At 39.9% G+C, this 17,660-nt stretch overlaps 1 protein-coding gene across 15 annotated transcripts in view; it reads right to left on the bottom strand.

Annotated features, from left to right (window-relative positions):
- The window catches only part of TENM1 (teneurin transmembrane protein 1), a 1,415,133-nt gene that overhangs the window by 180,336 nt on the left and 1,217,137 nt on the right, over window positions 1-17,660 (bottom strand). For 13 of the 15 annotated variants that reach the window (XM_075132522.1, XM_075132521.1, XM_048862940.2 and 10 more), the window contains 3 exons: window positions 12,000-12,104; window positions 10,461-10,655; window positions 5,254-5,454 (listed from right to left, as the gene is read on the bottom strand). In XM_075132522.1, the coding sequence (XP_074988623.1) occupies window positions 5,254-5,454; window positions 10,461-10,655; window positions 12,000-12,104 (501 nt within the window). The remainder of the gene's footprint in view (window positions 1-5,253; window positions 5,455-10,460; window positions 10,656-11,999; window positions 12,105-17,660) is intronic. The other 2 variants (XM_048862945.2, XM_048862948.2) reach the window with 1 other exon arrangement.

Genomic DNA, 17,660 nt, shown 5'->3' with positions numbered 1-17,660 from the left:
CTGGCTGTATTTTAAAGAATCCTTATTGTGGTTACAGGGACAAACCATCCCGATGTGTAGAAAGAATAGTAAATATGGCAGGCGACCAGCTTGGCTTAACAATGAAATCCTTGCGGATCTTAAACACAAAAAAGAGGCTTACAAGAAGTGGAAGATTGGACAAATGACCAGGGATGAATATAAAAATATTGCTCGGGCATGTAGGAATGAAATCAGGAAGGCTAAATCACACCTGGAGTTGCAGCTAGCAAGAGATGTTAAGAGTAACAAGAAGGGTTTCTTCAGGTATGTTGGCAACAAGAAGAAAGCCAAGGAAAGTGTGGGCCCCTTACTGAATGAGGGAGGCAACCTAGTGACAGAGGATGTGGAAAAAGCTAATGTACTCAATGCTTTTTTTGCCTCTGTCTTCACGAACAAGGTCAGCTCCCAGGCTACTGCACTGGGCAGCACAGCATGGGGAGGAGGTGGCCAGCCCTCTGTGAGGAAAGAAGTGGTTCGGGACTATTTAGAAAAGCTGGACATGCACAAGTCCATGGGGCCGGATGCGTTGCATCCGAGAGTGCTAAAGGAACTGGCGGATGTGATTGCAGAGCCATTGGCCATTATCTTTGAAAACTCATGGTGATCGGGGGAAGTCCCGGAAGACTGGAAAAAGGCTAATGTAGTGCCAATCTTTAAAAAAGGGAAGAAGGTCCCATATTTAAAGAAGGTCACTGCAGGTCCCATATTCTTGTAGTCAAATTACAAATATAATTTCCACACTACTGATAGAGATTATCTTGCTTCTCTGACCTGAAATACAAAGAGATGCTAGGAAAAATGAAAATGTCTGAAGCTGCCTGATTTATTGCTAGTAAGGACTTACTAGGCTTTCATTGCTTCCTGAATGTAGATGAATGGTATGTGGTTTACCCTTTCCAACCCACTCATTCTAAAGAAATTCATGATTTTTTCTAACCACTAGCCTCATGTAAAGGCTCTTTTTACTCTGACCCTGTTAATTTCCTCTTCTGATGTTTTCCTTTCTCACTAAAATCATGCTTTGATCTCAGTAGGCACAATAAGTATTGATCCCAGGAAGAAAGTCTCCACCAGTGAGCCAATGTCTACCCTTCAATTTAATGTTCATTGTGCTGTCACACCAATCCAGGTTCTGGTTTAATGGCTATAAAGAGAGATGCATCTAAGAGGAGAGACCAGTAATACTTAGCTATAAAGAGATTCACGTGGGTGATCATACAAGTATTCTTTCTTGACAAGTCAGGGGAAGGTAGAAAGGGAAAGAGGTATTTTCCTTATTGATTAATGGAAGCAAGTAAGAAAGAAAAATAGATTAGCTTGCAAAAATGCATTGAAATAGTTTTGGAAGCAAGAAACAAACAAGAAAATCAGGATCCCCAACATATAAACCTGCAGTATCTTCCCTACAACTATTCAATGGGGTCTATCAGATTCCTTTGCTAAGTGCCCAGTTGCCCAAGCCATAAGTCCCATTGACACAATAGACATTAATTATTTTGGAGATTCTGTGCCAAAGGTGCTACAGTGAGCCCACATACCGAACCAGAATTCTTTTGCACATTTTATGGGAAACAAATTCAGTATATATACAACAGTTTTCAGAGTAACAGCCATGTTAGTCTGTATTCGCAAAAAGAAAAGGTACTTGTGGCACCTTAGAGACTAACCAATTTATTTCAGCATGAGCTTTCGTGAGCTACAGCTCACTTCATCGGATGCATACCGATGATGCATACCACCATGATTTCAACAATTTCCATCCCACCACCAACCTCAGCCTGGTCCAGTCCACACAAGAGATCCACTTCCTGGACACTACAGTGCTAATAAACAATGGTCACATAAACACCACCCTATACCGGAAACCTACTGACCGCTATTCCTACCTGCATGCCTCCAGCTTTCACCCTGACCACACCACACGATCCATCGTCTACAGCCAAGCTCTGCGATACAACCGCATTTGCTCCAACCCCTCAGACAGAGACAAACACCTACAAGATCTCTGTCAAGCTTTCTTACAACTACAATACCCACCTGCGGAAGTAAAGAAACAGATTGATAGAGCCAGAAGAGTTCCCAGAAGTCACCTACTACAGGACAGGCCTAACAAAGAAAATAACAGAACGCCACTAGCTGTCACCTTCAGCCCCCAACTAAAACCCCTCCAACGCATTATTAAGGATCTACAACCTATCCTAAAGGATGACCCAACACTCTCACAAATCTTGGGAGACAGGCCAGTCCTTGCCTACAGACAGCCCCGCAACCTGAAGCAAATACTCACCAACAACCACATACCACACAACAGAACCACTAACCCAGGAACTTATCCTTGCAACAAAGCCCGTTGCCAATTGTGCCCACATATCTATTCAGGGGACACCATCACAGGGCCTAATAACATCAGCCACACTATCAGAGGCTCGTTCACCTGCACATCCACCAATGTGATATATGCCATCATGTGCCAGCAATGCCCCTCTGCCATGTACATTGGTCAAACTGGACAGTCTCTACGTAAAAGAATAAATGGACACAAATCAGATGTCAAGAATTATAACATTCATAAACCAGTCGGAGAACACTTCAATCTCTCTGGTCACGCAATCACAGACATGAAGGTCGCTATCTTAAAACAAAAAAACTTCAAATCCAGACTCCAGCGAGAAACTGCTGAATTGGAATTCATTTGCAAATTGGATACTATTAATTTAGGCTTAAATAGAGACTGGGAGTGGCTAAGTCATTATGCAAGGTCGCCTATTTCCCCTTGTTTTTTCCTACCCCCCACCCCGATGTTCTGGTTTAACTTGGATTTAAACTTGGAGAGTGGTCAGTTTGGATGAGCTATTACCAGCAGGAGAGTGAGTTTGTGTGTGTATGGGGGTGGGGGGGGGGGTGAGAAAACCTGGATTTGTGCTGGAAATGGCCCACCTTGATTATCATGCACATTGTAGGGAGAGTGGTCACTTTGGATGAGCTATTACCAGCAGGATAGTGAGTTTGTGTGTGTGGTTTTTGGGAGGGGGGTGAGGGGGTGAGAGAACCTGGATTTGTGCAGGAAATGGCTCAACTTGATTATCATGCACACTGTGTAAAGAGTTGTCACTTTGGATGGGCTATCACCAGCAGGAGAGTGAATTTGTGTGTGGGGGGGTGGAGGGTGAGAAAACCTGGATTTGTGCTGGAAATGGCCCAACCTGATGATCACTTTAGATAAGCTATTACCAGCAGGACAGTGGGGTGGGAGGAGGTATTGTTTCATATTCTCTGTGTGTATATAAAGTCTGCTGCAGTTTCCACGGTATGCATCCGATGAAGTGAGCTGTAGCTCACGAAAGCTCATGCTCAAATAAATTGGTTAGTCTCTCAGGTGCCACAAGTACTCCTTTTCTATACAACAGTGAATTTTCCCCTCAAAATACTTGGCAAATCTCTACTTTCTCAATGTGAAATAATGGCCAGCTCTAAGCTGCAGGAGCTAAAAGTTTTTGCACTAATTATTTTTAAATTGTGAACTTTTAACTGTTTTGTTTTGGGTTGTTTTTTTCTTTGTCTGACTCCTTTGTGCGATACCTTTATAGAGGGAAAACTCAGCATACCCAGGCTGGTCAAACTTACACAAGGGACTTGTCCTGCATACAGTAGTCTCAGCATCAGGGAACACAATAGTGAGCTTTACATGACCTTTGCACCCTGCCCTGTGTGCAGTTCAGCTGGACTCAGGATCTGCCCCACTCTCTCCACTGACAAGGAACCAGTTTCCTGGCAACAATAATCACATGCAGTCACAGAACCACCTCCTCTTATTATCTGTTTTTATTAATGGACATACTAGTATATTACTTTAGGGAACATTTTCAGCATATAATGAGACACTTATAATGAAAATGTGAGCATTAGGGTTTTCATATTATTGAAAGCCAATAGACGGAACTCTTATCAACGGAAGTATCATATCCGACAGGCTCATAATGAGATGAAATGTATTATTAATCCCATGGCATGGACTGAATGCTGAAAAGTCTTTAGAACAACCATTCACTGACCGTTCAGAATTACTGGCAGTTCAGTATATTGCTGCTTATAAATGTTCCCACATTTTGGGCACTATAGTCCCAATTCATCAGAACACTTAAGCGTGTGCTTAACTAATGAATTCAATGTGACTTAAGCATGTGCTTAATTGCTTTGCTGAACTGAGGTTTCTAGCTAGTGATACATTTACAGAGAAAACACTAGGAAGTCTTTTCCCATATGTACCTGTATTTAACTGTCATTAATGTTATCTGTGCATCTGGAAGGAAGAAAGGGGGTCCAATTATGCATGCTTGGCTCCAGTGGGATTGAAAGATCTACAGCAACTCCCTGGAGATGCTCAGAACCTTGCAAGCTTGGAGCATTAGATGTACTGCGAAGTATTCAGAAAAATCTATCATTCGGATCTAGTTTGTGTTGTGGTGAGAGAGAGAGAGAGAGAGAGGACAGCTAATGCTATAATCATTGACTGAGCCTCATAAGCTATGAGCAAAAAATAAAAAAATGACAGAGACATGCATCTTGGAAACGACATGATCTATTACAGGAATCAAATGTTAAATAGTTTCTTGTCCCGAGCACAGTCAGTTCTTTTAAAAGTACATAGTGAGATCACTCTGCACTTGCACTTAAACAAATTGAATGGGATTAAACCTAGATGGTCCTTTAAGGAAGAAGTTAGTTTTTATCCCAGCACAGCAGATGGGAATTCATTTTTCTTTTAGAATTTATTTTTGCCAGAGGCTTCTGTTGCCCATGATTTACTGGGTGTAGGCAATGTTCTTCCATTCATCCCAGGACTGTTGATATTTTCGTGGTCTCCTTTGCTGTGGATTATTACCATACATTGAAGACCTGATCCTGAAAGGTGCTGAGCACTCTTAACGCCAACTGAAAGCAAAGGCATTCAGACCCTCACAGGCATAGTGCCCTAGCTGTTATACAGTCATGTAATCATGATGCTTGTCATAGGAAAAAAACCTAATTTATCTTTGCAACACGACAACATGAAAACAGGAGCTGCCAAAATAATTTCCATGTTCACGTCCCACAAAGTCTGATATTGGATCATATTAATTGTTTTTTTATTAACACTGATGTACTGTAGTATAGTATTTCCTAACAGAAACTGAATAGAAAACACAAGAATTTCATAGTCTTTATTTAAAAAAGAAAAATTTTTAAGTATACCTGTTGAGCAGTCTGAACCTGTCCATTTAGGCTCACAGCTACAGATGCCAGTATCCACAAGGAAAGTCCCATGGCCTGAGCATTGCTCTTGACATACAGGAAGAGATGTCTCACAGTTTACTCCTCCCCAGCCTGCAGAGCAGTGGCATTCCCCTTGAACACAGACACCACGGCCAGAGCACATAGGATCTAAACAATCCTCTGGAGAAAAATAAATAAAATATTTAGTGAATACCACTGACACTTTTACATTGATTTTCTAATATACAACATAAATGGTTGTTTTAAATAGGCAATAAAATGGCTCTTGTGCAAACATTTTGTTCAAGCAGAGCAATATTAACAGATAAAGAGGAAACAAAACTATACTAAAGTGCTATAAAGGGCCCAATCCTGGAACCCTTACTCACATTAGTATTTTAAAGTACTCACTTTAGTAGTCTTTACTCAGGCTCATTAGACTTGAATATGCAGGAAATTAAGAAATTAAGGTTACCACTTCACCTTTATTTAACTCAATTAATTACATTTATAGTTTAAACTACTCTATGTATGTTACACAAGATGATGAACAACAGTGAATCTTTTATGATACTCAGGCACAACAGTGTGTGCATATAACCACGTGACAGCCTTTGTCCACATTTCCTTTAAGTCACAGCCAGAAATATGCATAGACATTTTTTTCACTCTCTAAAATGAGACGCCAGTGCAATCTTCATGTAATAATAGAGACCTCCAGAGATCATAATGGCTTCACCTGTCATGTCCATTTTTATATAGACAATTTGTTAAAATGTAGATTATTTTACATTATTATACGTCTATCAGGTAATGACCCAGCCCAGCCATACTGGTATTTCAATAATAGACCTGGGCACAGAGTGGGGAGAGATACTACCTAACATTTTTGGAATACTGCTTAGTATTTCTCATTAGGTATGTTTGCACCATATTTTGTTTCCTATTGGAAAAGAAAAGTTTTATTCTCACAAATATCTGTGGAAAGTAAATTTTGGCTTTGGATCCAAGAATCTGTACCTGAAACAATATCACCTGGTCATCCACCAATCTCGAATAATGAATCCTTGACTAAATACTCACTAAGAAGAACTCACATGTTCACAAAATATATACACTGGGCAATTACGGATAATGACCAGACTCATACAAATCATAATCACTGATGAACAATTTGCAAACAGACAAAAGGGCTAAATTTGTTCTAAATTTGGACTAAATTGTTCCTTAAATATTGAGCAAGCTCTAGTGAATAACTTTAATTTAGGTGTATTTGTGGCACCTTAGAGACTAACAGATTTATTTGGGCATAAGCTTTCGTGGGCTAAAACCCACTTCATCAGCTGCATGCAGTGGAAAATACAGTAGATGTTATGAGAGTTTCAAGATTTTGAATAATTTTGTAGCCTTTCTGTACAAATCGATATTGAATAGTGGACATTTTAAGATAATTTCTTTGAAGTATGTGTACTTTTAAAATTCCTTTGCTGAATTTGTATAGCTGGGTTCTCCTGTCCCTATTTGCATTTCCTTGGCAATTTCTCTCTTCCTTGGAAGTTTAGGCATTCCAACTATCTCTGACTTTAAACATTTTTGATGGATGTGCTCCCAGATAAAGTTATAGCTTTTACTTAAGACCATCCAATCAGATGAACTGAGTGTCATCTTCACAACAGATTGGCCTTCTATTGCTGAAATATTTAACACTTGCAGAGTTTTGCATGGACTGTCTACCATCTTTCTGACCTAATTCAATATCAGCGAGGAAGTTAAACTTTTCTATGAGAGCTGCGATGAAACCAATTTGAAGTTTTGTTTCAGGATCTTTTGTTGCGTTCTTCACAACCTCCCAATCTGCACACAGTCCAAGGTAGTTTTCAGAAAGTGAAGCCAGTGCTTCCGCATAAAGTGCAATTTGCTGGGGAGAAGATACAGATCCCTGGTGATACACTTAACACTTCATATTTAATGTCCTGATATAGAGCATTTCATGCAAATCATGCCACAACTGTGAGTACATAATAAAGAATACTACTTAGCTCTTGTATAGTTTCCTCACCTGTTTCACTCTGGTTCCTACAATTGCTACTAAGCCTGCCATGTTAGTGGCACCATCATAGCATTTTCCGCAACAGTTGCTGATCCTCAGATTTAGACACAATAATATATCTTTATTATTAGTACGACTACCTCCACCAATGTAGGGGCTACACTGTGCAATCCAATGAACTCTTCGTGTACGTTCATGTCATGTTATCATTCATGCTGCAGCCATTAAACCACTTGCTCTGGGTTGATGTCTGTTGTTTCGTCTACATAGTTGCATGCAACTTTCCAGAAAGCTTAAGATTGTAAGAGAGTGTAAGATTTCCAGTATCTGATTCTGAATAACTGAACTTGTGAATTTGTTTTGATTCTTTTTCAGCCACTTCGAAACATCAGGATCAAACAAAGCAGTTAAAAAAAGCTCTACCTCTACCCACTTAAAAGTGCAGTTTAGTTTGCTCAGTATGATGGCCTTGCAGTGCAAGTCCTTGGATAAGACAACACTTAGTATTTTCATTCGGCTTTCCTATTTTAATCTCCCCCCTAGAGTACTGAATACATATATCAACATTCTTTGTGGCCTTTTTAAGAATATCAACTGCTTCATGATAGATATTTTCCTCTCGTATTTGTCTCATGCCTTTTTCCAATTAGAGAATCTGGACTGTGTGAAAGTTTCATCTGTGTACTTAGTCAAAAGTAGTTTGTATCTAAAAGCTGTATACTAGTGGAAACAAAGTATGCTACCAGTAGCTTAATAATAATGGAGCCATTGAAAATCATCAATCAGGATGAACAGAAAGAATGGTCTTGTTTCCCAAAGTTATGCCCAGGGAAAGATTTACATTGTGGTTGATGAGGTCTCTCAGAAATGCCAACAGTATCAGGCAACTGACTTTTGGTTTCTGTTCTATATGATGGTAGAAACATGATGGTGAATGCTACAACCAGCAGAAGTTGATCCACCTGTTATTAGAAGCATAGCTTCTTTCTTTTTATTTCAGCAATGTTTTAAGTGATTTCATTTTAGCACCTTGAAAATATACACTTTGTTTTTGTATTTCACTCAGTCACTACTAACTTAAAAAGAATGGCATAAGATTGCCTAATTAAAAAACACACGTTAGCCTCTGGCAAATGGAAGCACTTAGATGGCCTCTTGGTTTTATATAGTCAGTGTGTTCTTTGTAGAACAGTCTAGGTGACATAATGAAGAAACAGCCTACACCTGGATCTATTGATTACACTAAAAAACATCTGCTTTTATATTTTGCTTTGTAACCTTCTGGGTTCCTCTCTTAGCCACAGACTGACAAGGAAAAGACTATAAATTAGATGGCAGTTGGAGGCCGTTTATTTCCTATGCATAATAGGACTGGGGTCAGAGGCAGCTAAAGGACAGCCAAAAAATCAAAGCATGGTTTCACAATGACATTTGGCCTCCCACATCCCTTTGTTAAAAGAGCATTTGATAGTCATGTGGGGTTGGGAGGCGGAGGAGGGAAAGAGCCAATCAGGATCTGGGAATCAGCCCCGGGGAGTGGTAGCTAGCTGAACCTATCTCTGGTTTCCCTAGAGAGGGGATCAGAGCTCCTCCTGCAAAGAAAAAGCAGGAAGATCAAAAGCCTCTGGGGAAGGAGGGTGTGACAGGCTGGCTGGCACATTAAGGCAAGTCAGGGTCAGCCTTTCTTGTGACCAAGCAGTTAGCCCCCAGCTGATGGTGATATGACAACTTAATGATAATTAGTGACATCAGCTGTGAAAAGGTTAGGAAAAGACTATACAAACAGAATGGAGAACTCAGTTTGGGAGAAAGATTGCAGAACTAGGGCCTACAAGGACCAGGGGGATCCCTAGAGGAAGCTGCCAGAGACCCTGGGGAAGCAAAGCAGTGAGGGAAAACCTGCTAAGACAAGAAGCAACAAAGGGAGAATTCTGAAGGAGCAGGTTGGGCTACTGTGGGGGGAGGCCCTGAGACAGGATCAGTAAAAGTACTTCCGTGGAGCTCGAGACGGTTGAAGACTTATAAGTTCAGCAAAGAATTGAGAAACAAGAGGCCTGAGAACCAAAGAGAGGCTGTGTTGAGCACAGGCTGTGGGAAGCAGCACAAGGTGAGCTTGGATTTTCTTACCAACCCCTGAGCCCAAATGCAGGAGCAGATTAGGCTCTGGGGAAGGAGGCCCTGACGGAGAGCCAGTAAGGATCCTTCAGCAAGCAACAGAGGAGTAACTCTGCAGGAGCAAGTTAGGCTTTTGGAGGGAGGGCCAGTAAGAACTCGTCAGTGGAACCTGAGATGGGCAGAAGAATTATTGCTTGGACTTTCAGTTGGACCTTTTGTTACCGCAAAGGGGGACTGAACTTTACGTGACATGGCCAGAGGACTCAGCCACCGAAAACCTATCGAGAAGCAGATGGCCAGTAGAAGGCCAGAGAAGGCCAGAGAAAACCCTTTGCAGCATCCACCCCTGACAGAAGGGGTGCGACAGGTGGCGAGTGCACTACGTTGGAGAGGGAAACAGTTTGCCTGGCTGCAGAAATATTGGGAGAAGTACAGGCAGGTAACCCTCACTCAGGCATACAGAATATTCCTTTTCACAAGAATAAGAACCCATTCTTGCTGAGACATTTCCCAGCCAGGGTAGAAAGGAGCCAGAGCCTGCTAAGGAGAGACCTTCAGCCTGGCAACCAAGAGTGAGCTGATACTCCAGGGAAAGAGAAAGTCTCAGCTGCTTGAAATCTATCAGAGAACTGTACTCCTGGGTTGTAGAGAACAAACTGAGTTGGCAGAGGATTGTCCCTGCAATAATAATTAGATGGCGTGAAAAACAATATTCAATAGTTGTTGTTATTCAACAGCCAGGTGAACTGTTATTTTTTGTAACTTGAGCCCCCAACATAAAAACGTTTTCTGTGTCCCTTGACAAATGAGAAGTAGGTGCCTAAATCCCATTGACTTCAAATAGGATTTGGAAGCCTAACATGCTTCCCATGACCTGGTGAAGTTACCTACCAGGAAGCATCCTACTATTTCTCAAGAGTAATTAAAATCAACATGGTTTCCTAAGGATTTAAATGCCAAAGATGGCATCAATTTAAACAAAACACACTAAAACGGTAGAAATAAGAGAAATAGCACAAACCTTCCTCACAAATTTCTCCTTTGTATCCTGGGACACAAATACATACTCCCATGATGCAAGTACCATGGCCAAAGCAGGTTGGATCAATACATTGTTCTTCCGGAACATCACACTCTGGGCCTTTCCATCCATTGCGACATACACAGTGACCTTTCTCATATTCTCCATTTCCATTGCACAGTATTGGGCATGAGTCTGAAGAAGGCAAAGAATTAGATTTCCGAGATACATGTAAATTCTTAAGGGTATTAACATTTATTGCATTTATCATTCTTTAATTACAGTATTGCATTTACTGGCAATGTGATTTTAGTTCTTGCAAAAGGGGCCAGACTGAAAGCTTTGGAATATGAATTATTTTTTATCAACAAACATGTTCCGCTACAGTGCCAGTGTCACCATTCTGCTCCACTAATGTACCTTAACTCACCTAAAATGGGCAGCTCTAGAGATAAAGAATATGGACCATAGGTCAGTCTCTCTGCCCACCTTTTGATCTCTTTAGTGAGACTTCCCACAATGATGCTTCTTAGTGCTAACTGTGGGGATGGTTTTTGTGATGTTAATACCTGTTAACTGTGAATTAAGACACAACCCACTTATTTTCTTTATGCCACTGAACAACTTTAAGATTATTGTAGTTTTGGTCATTACTGATTCATATGTAAAACAGAAACCTGGAGGTGAAAAGTTCTACAACCAATCTCTGAGCCAAAGTATAATGTTGAGGTAAAATTGATCTTAGATTTGAGAGAAGAGTAGAATAGATTTGAGAACCTCCATATACACAGATATTCAGAAGACTGTACCTACCAATTATTACAGCCATTTATATAAAATACCAGTGCATCTTGAATTCACTCTTGATCTTTACAGTGAATCGGAATTATTTCCTTCTTTATCTCTGACACCTTAAAATATCAGGAAAGTGATATTTTTGATTTTGGAAAAAAAAAAAACTTCCCTCTTTTGAATTTCTGTCATTCCCGATCCTCAGTCTTAGGGCATAGAACAGGCGGTTTTACTTCTATTGCTTTTCTAACAAGACATTTTTGTTAGTAATTTTTTTAAAAAATCATAAACTAAATACTAAATATACCTCTTTTTGGATTTTAAAATTACAGAATGGTGAGAGGGAGAGATAGGAGAAACTGTGGATTGCTAAGGGGAAAAAGAAACTTTCACCTGTGGGTTGCTGGTTCAAATCCACGTTAGTAGTAACTAAAAGTTATTAGTATCTGATAGCTGGTTTGTGGCCTATGTGAATGGGTTTTTGATAGTTTTATTCCAGTTTGCAGAGGAAAGATGGCTACGTGACAAAACTATCTCTGGCCTTAATTAGCACCCCCTTAGCCAAAGACTGAATGGGCAGAAGCTACCCTAAGCATCACCTGAAGGGGCCATCCAGCTGAGGGTTAAAGGCACATTAGCAAGTCTTTAGTCTCTGGACCATCAGTCTGACATTCTTCACAAGCACTAGATTCATATTAAAAATCATGCTCATCATCTTGTATTTTAACTCAGTTAATAGGAGATTACCTCTTGCACAGTCAGGCCCGAGGAATCCTGGGAAACAGTGGCAGTGACCTGAGATACACTCCCCATTTCCATTGCAATTAGTGGAGCAGCCATCCATGATTTCTACTTATAAAGAAAATTGTAAGCAATAAAAGGAATGAACTGACTTCTGAAATGAGTGTCAGCTACAACACAATCATCTGCAATACATTTCTCAAGATCCAAACAAGGTGCTGAGACAAACTGTTCATTTTCATTCGTAGGCAGCATCAAGCAAAGTTTTTTTGTTCAAGCAACTTACAAATATTAGATTTGTCTTGACAGCTTAGATGTAACAAGTAATATTTAATTTGTAATATGCTACAATGTAGCATTTAAAGCTTTTAAAGTAAGTGTTTGTGTTAAATTCACCACCATTAAAAGCCTTAGAAGAATTTAAGTAATTTTTGAGAAATTTTCAGTTTACTTTAAATGCTTTCTCTTTTTTTCCCATTAATTTAAGTCTGTTTACAGAAGAAAGGCATTGGGCAAGTTCATTTAAGACTATAGTTAACTATTTTTGGAGAAAAGGGTTCCCACTTTTATAAAAAAGGATGAATAAAGTGTAGTTTAATGTAGGTTAGTAATCTGATTGGCAAGATGTGATGTGATTAAGTTCACTTCAGTAAATCAGTGCTGAGGTTCAGGTCTCCAGAAGTAAATCTCTTTAAATCTTATGCTAAACTTGGAGATCATTCCAACTTCCAGCTCTGAAGAAGAAACCATTATAGATTACAGGTCCTTAAACCTGCATCTATACAATTGTTAATAGTTCTTTATCTAAATTCACATTTCCCATAGTCTTTCAATGTGTACAGTAGCTTAGATCAATACAATAGCTATCTATCAAGACCATGCAGCCACACAAATGTAAGGCTTCAATTACGTTAGCTCTCACAAAACAAGCAGGGTGGAACCAGGTCAGTCCTGGGATGCAAGACCCATACAGAACATGCAGCTGTTGCAGAGAGTGGCCCCCAAACTGGTGTAATTTGAGTAAAGGAGCAGAGCCTAGCAGAAAGACTTTTGGGTAGTGCTCGACATTAATAGTAGAAGAGGAAAGAAGCATTTGACTTCACAACAAGAAGGACTTCTGAAGATGGGGAGTAGGACCTGGGACATCCTTTTGCATGAAAAAGATCTTTTGTGAGAAGTAGAGTATCTGCCCACCATCGCTGGGACAGGAAGGAGAGCCTTACCTCAGGGAAGAGGCTCAAATGTTTGGAATATTTGGAAATGTTTCAATACCCTTTTGAAATTCATCCTTAACTAGTCAAAATAAGTGACGTAACTGCATACATAACTGACATAAGCATCTTTATTTATTTATTTATTGCTTATGGTAACTTGGTTTGATTTATGTTGGCTCTTGCTGATTACTGTGTTTTGATTTGGGCTGAATCACCCAATGAGCTTACACCATGTGGATGGATATTCACTGGCACGCACACAGCTGCCCATATCCTACATACAGCTGTCTGTTCAAAGGTAAAAAACCCAGTGTCGTCGAGGTTAAAACTTTCTTCACAGATAGAATCACTGTTTGTTAGTAGAAAGAAAAGGAGGACTTGTGGCACATTAGAGACTAACAAATTTATTTGAGCATAAGCTTTCGTGAGCTACAGCTCACTTCATCGGATGCATCAAATAAATTTGTTAGTCTCCAAGGTGCCACAAGTACTCCTTTTCTTTTTGCGAATACAGACTAACATGGCTGCTACTCTGAAACCTGTTTGTTAATAACACTTCTTTCTATACTCCCTATCTACCTGACTATCTTCTTAGTCTTCCAGAGTCAGATAATGGTGACAGTCCCTACATCAACTTTTAAAAAATTAATTTAAATGTTAAGTTATATAAAATATTTTCAAAAGCTAATTCCCCTGGACTCCACTCCTCTGCAGCATAACAAGTAGGGTCTAGGCCTTTATGCAGCCTATAAGGCTGCTTTTAGAAGTGTCATATTTAAACTGACAGTAGGCTTTATTGGTTCAGTAAAAGGAAAAGCCCTGCAGGAGTACAACTCTGGCAAAAGTTTTAGGCTGGCCTACATTTAAAAGTGAGGCTGAGATAGCTACACTGACATAGCTACCATGATTAAGAGAGGTGGTGTTCCTACACCGATGGAAAAAACCCTTCTGTCAGTATAGGCTGCATAGCCTACGTCTACTCTACAGGGTTTTGCCAGCTTTGCTACACCAGTGTAGTCTCCATAGTGCTAGTAAATTTAGTTTAGTACATGAATAAAAATAAGCCAGATTTTACTGACTCTTGACAACTATTCTATTAGCACTGCCTAGGAAGACCCTACTGCTATCTTGAAGGAGACAGTAACAGATACCAGAGATGGGTCCAACATGCAAAGCTGGGATCAGGATCCAAACTTTTCCCAGGTTGGGAGTGTGTGAATTTGGGCTTTTTGATTCATTCCTTTGTAGGGACAGGGACTAGCTTTGAATCCAGATCCAAACTTGAGGAAAGTTTCAGGGAAGACGGTTTCTGATTAATAAACATTTCTAAAAGATGATAGATGCTGCCAACTTCACTGGACACCATAGCAGTTGAGGCACAAGCAACTGTGCACGGAGAAGTGAAGGAGCAAAAAGGTACATAGATGGCCAAAAATGTGAAATGGCGAAAATTCTTTTCAGTTCAAATAGGCCAGCAGCAGACTCTCCCTCCACACACTTACTTGGAAAAATACAACTGGGTAATCTTCATTTGCATCCTCTTTGAGCAACTTCTTTCCAGAATCACATTGCTCATCTGATACACAATCTGGAAACTGTTGCTTACAAGTACTTATTAGTTTATAAAAAGAACAGGAGTACTTGTGGCACCTTAGAGACTAACCAATTTATTTGAGCATTAGCTTTCGTGAGCTACAGCTCACTTCATCGGATGCTGTAGCTCATGAAACCTTATGCTCAAATAAACTGGTTAGTCTCTAAGGTGCCACAAGTACTCCTTTTCTTTTTGCGAATACAGACTTACACGGCTGCTACTCTGAAACCTGTTAGTTTATAGTAGCTCAGTTTGCTCTTTTACCAAATTCTTCAGGAAAGTAAGGAGAGTTTGCCACCTGATGTGATGTTTTTTCAATAGCCTGAGTCCAAAGCATCTAACTCCTCAATAGTAGCAAAAAGTAAGTCATATTTCTAAATTTCTTCTTCCTGTTTTCTCAGTGAAAAGGCTATACTACTGTGAGGAAGTATGTTAGCAAATAGTGGAGTACTGTTTCAGACACCTCTGTGCAATTACTCCTGTTTGGTGTGATATGCAGAGATGCTAAATCTCAAGAGATCAGGCACACAGAAGAACATATGTTGGCGAAGAGTCAAAATGACTTTTGTAAAGGGAAATCATTCCTCACCAAGCTATTAGCATTCTTTGAGGGTGTCAACAAACACGTGGACAAGGGTGATCCAGTTGATACAGTGTTCTTGGACTTTTGGAAAGGCTTTGACAAGGTCCCTTACCAAAGACTCTTAAGCATAATAGACAGTCATGGAATAAGAGGAAAGGTCCTGTCATGGATCAGTAACTGTCTACAAGGTATGAAACAAAGTGCAAGAACAAACAGGCAGTTTTCACAGTGGAGAGAGGTAAATAGTGGGGTTCCCCAAGGATCTGTACTGGGACCAGTGCTGTCCAACATATTCATAAATGATCTGGAAAAAGGGGTATACAGTGAGGTGGCAAAGTTTGCAGATGATACAAAATTACTCAGGATAGCTAAGTTCAAAGCTGACTGTGAAGAGTCACAAAGGGATTTCACAAAACTGAGTGACTGGGCAAGAAAATGGCAGATGAAATTCAGTGTTGATAAATGCAAAGTAATGCACATTGGAAAACATAATCTCAATTATATGTACAGAATGATAGGGGTCTAAATTAGCTGTTACTACTCAAGAAAGAGCTCGTGGAATCATTGTGAATAGTTCTCAGAAAATATCTGCTCAATGTGCAGCAGCAGTTAGCAACCATTAGGAAAGGGATAGATAATAAGACAGAAAGTATCACAATGCTACTATATAAATCTGTGGTATACCCACATCTTGAATACTGTGTGCAGTTGTTGCCCCATCTCAGAAAGGATATATTACAATTGGAAATAGTACAGAGAAGGGCAACAAAAATGATTAATGGTATGGAATAGGTTCCATATAAGGAGAGATTAAAATGACTGGAACTCTTCATCTTAGAAAAGAGACAACTAAGGGAGGGGGGATACAATGGAGGTCTATAAAATCATGAATAGTTGGAGAAAATGAATAAAGAAGTGTTATTTACCCTTTCACATAGCACAAGAACCAGGGGTCACCCAATGAAATTAATAGGCAGCAGGTTTAAAACAAACATGAAGTACTTCTTCACACAACGCAGTCAACCTGTGGAACTCATTGTCAGAGGATGTTGTGAAGGCGGTTTAAAAAAGAATTAACTAAGTTCCTGAAGGATAGGCCCATCAATAGCTATTAGCCAAGATGGTCAGGGACACAATGCCATGCTCTGCGTGTCCCTAAACCTCTGACTGCCAGAAGCTGGGACTGGATGACAGCAGATGGATGACCTGATAAATTGCCCTGTTGTGCTCATTTCCTGCGAAACATGGGGCACCGGCCACTGTTGGAAGACAGGACACTAGTCTAGATGGGCCAATGGCACGACTCAGTATGGACATTCTTATGTTCTTAGATGTTCTCATTAGACTTTGGTGGAAATCCCTAAGTGCCATGGGTAAAGCCTATGACATTTCAGTGTGGAGGCAAACTTTATCTTTAGTCTTCCTTGGGATGGAAAAATGCAAAGGAAACTCTTCCAATGCTAAATCACAGGCTAACACACACAAGGGATTAAATAATCATGTCTCTTTTGCTTGTAAGAGGCTCACTTTCCACTCTAAACACAGCAAATTTTGTCTTCTTTCAGACTAAATTCGCCTTTACAATTCCTTGTTGCCTTTCTGATTACTTTGAGTGAAGTCCTTGATAATCTGTGTGTTTGAATGGCACTCTCCACTGGCCCATACATTAAGGTCTTTAGCATCAAGTAAAAATAGAACATAATTGTTATAGAGAGCAGATGGGATGTCCATTACTGGTAAAGACATCTTGCTAAACATATGGTTGAACAGGTTAACTAGAGGGCAAAGTGGTTAAAGTCTTATGGCAAACCAAAACTGCTGGAAATACTGAAGTACTGTACCTTAAATTAAACTTTAATGAGTAACAAACCCTATTTGTGAGAACCGCTCACCAACAATATCTAAAGTTAGTAAAATAATCTCCCCACCTTTAATTAATTAAAAAAGACTAACTGCAGGTAGATTCACCAAAAGGACAACACAGAGCATCTTCAGATAGTTGCCTACTGCAGGTAGATATTTGTGTACCAAAGAGTGGCACTGCATGGTTGACAAAAAAGGTGCAAAAACTGTTTTATGTTTTTGTTACTGAGCAAATCTTGTACTTTTTGAACCTTTTTAATTAGCTGAATAACAACAGTACATAGTATCTCTAACAGAAAGTGGTTCAGGTTTTTAAACTATTAAAACACTGTGCTTTCTCTTTACTCTCCTTTATTTCTAATAACCACTCACAATTAGCATTCTTTTTTCTATTGCTTTTTTCTATTTAGCAA

This window comes from Caretta caretta, chromosome 9 (genome assembly GCF_965140235.1).
Source record: "Caretta caretta isolate rCarCar2 chromosome 9, rCarCar1.hap1, whole genome shotgun sequence".
Classification (NCBI taxonomy): Eukaryota; Metazoa; Chordata; order Testudines; family Cheloniidae; genus Caretta; species Caretta caretta.
The sequence above is the reverse complement of the archived record's forward strand: the minus strand, read 5'-3'. Positions and strand labels throughout refer to the sequence as shown.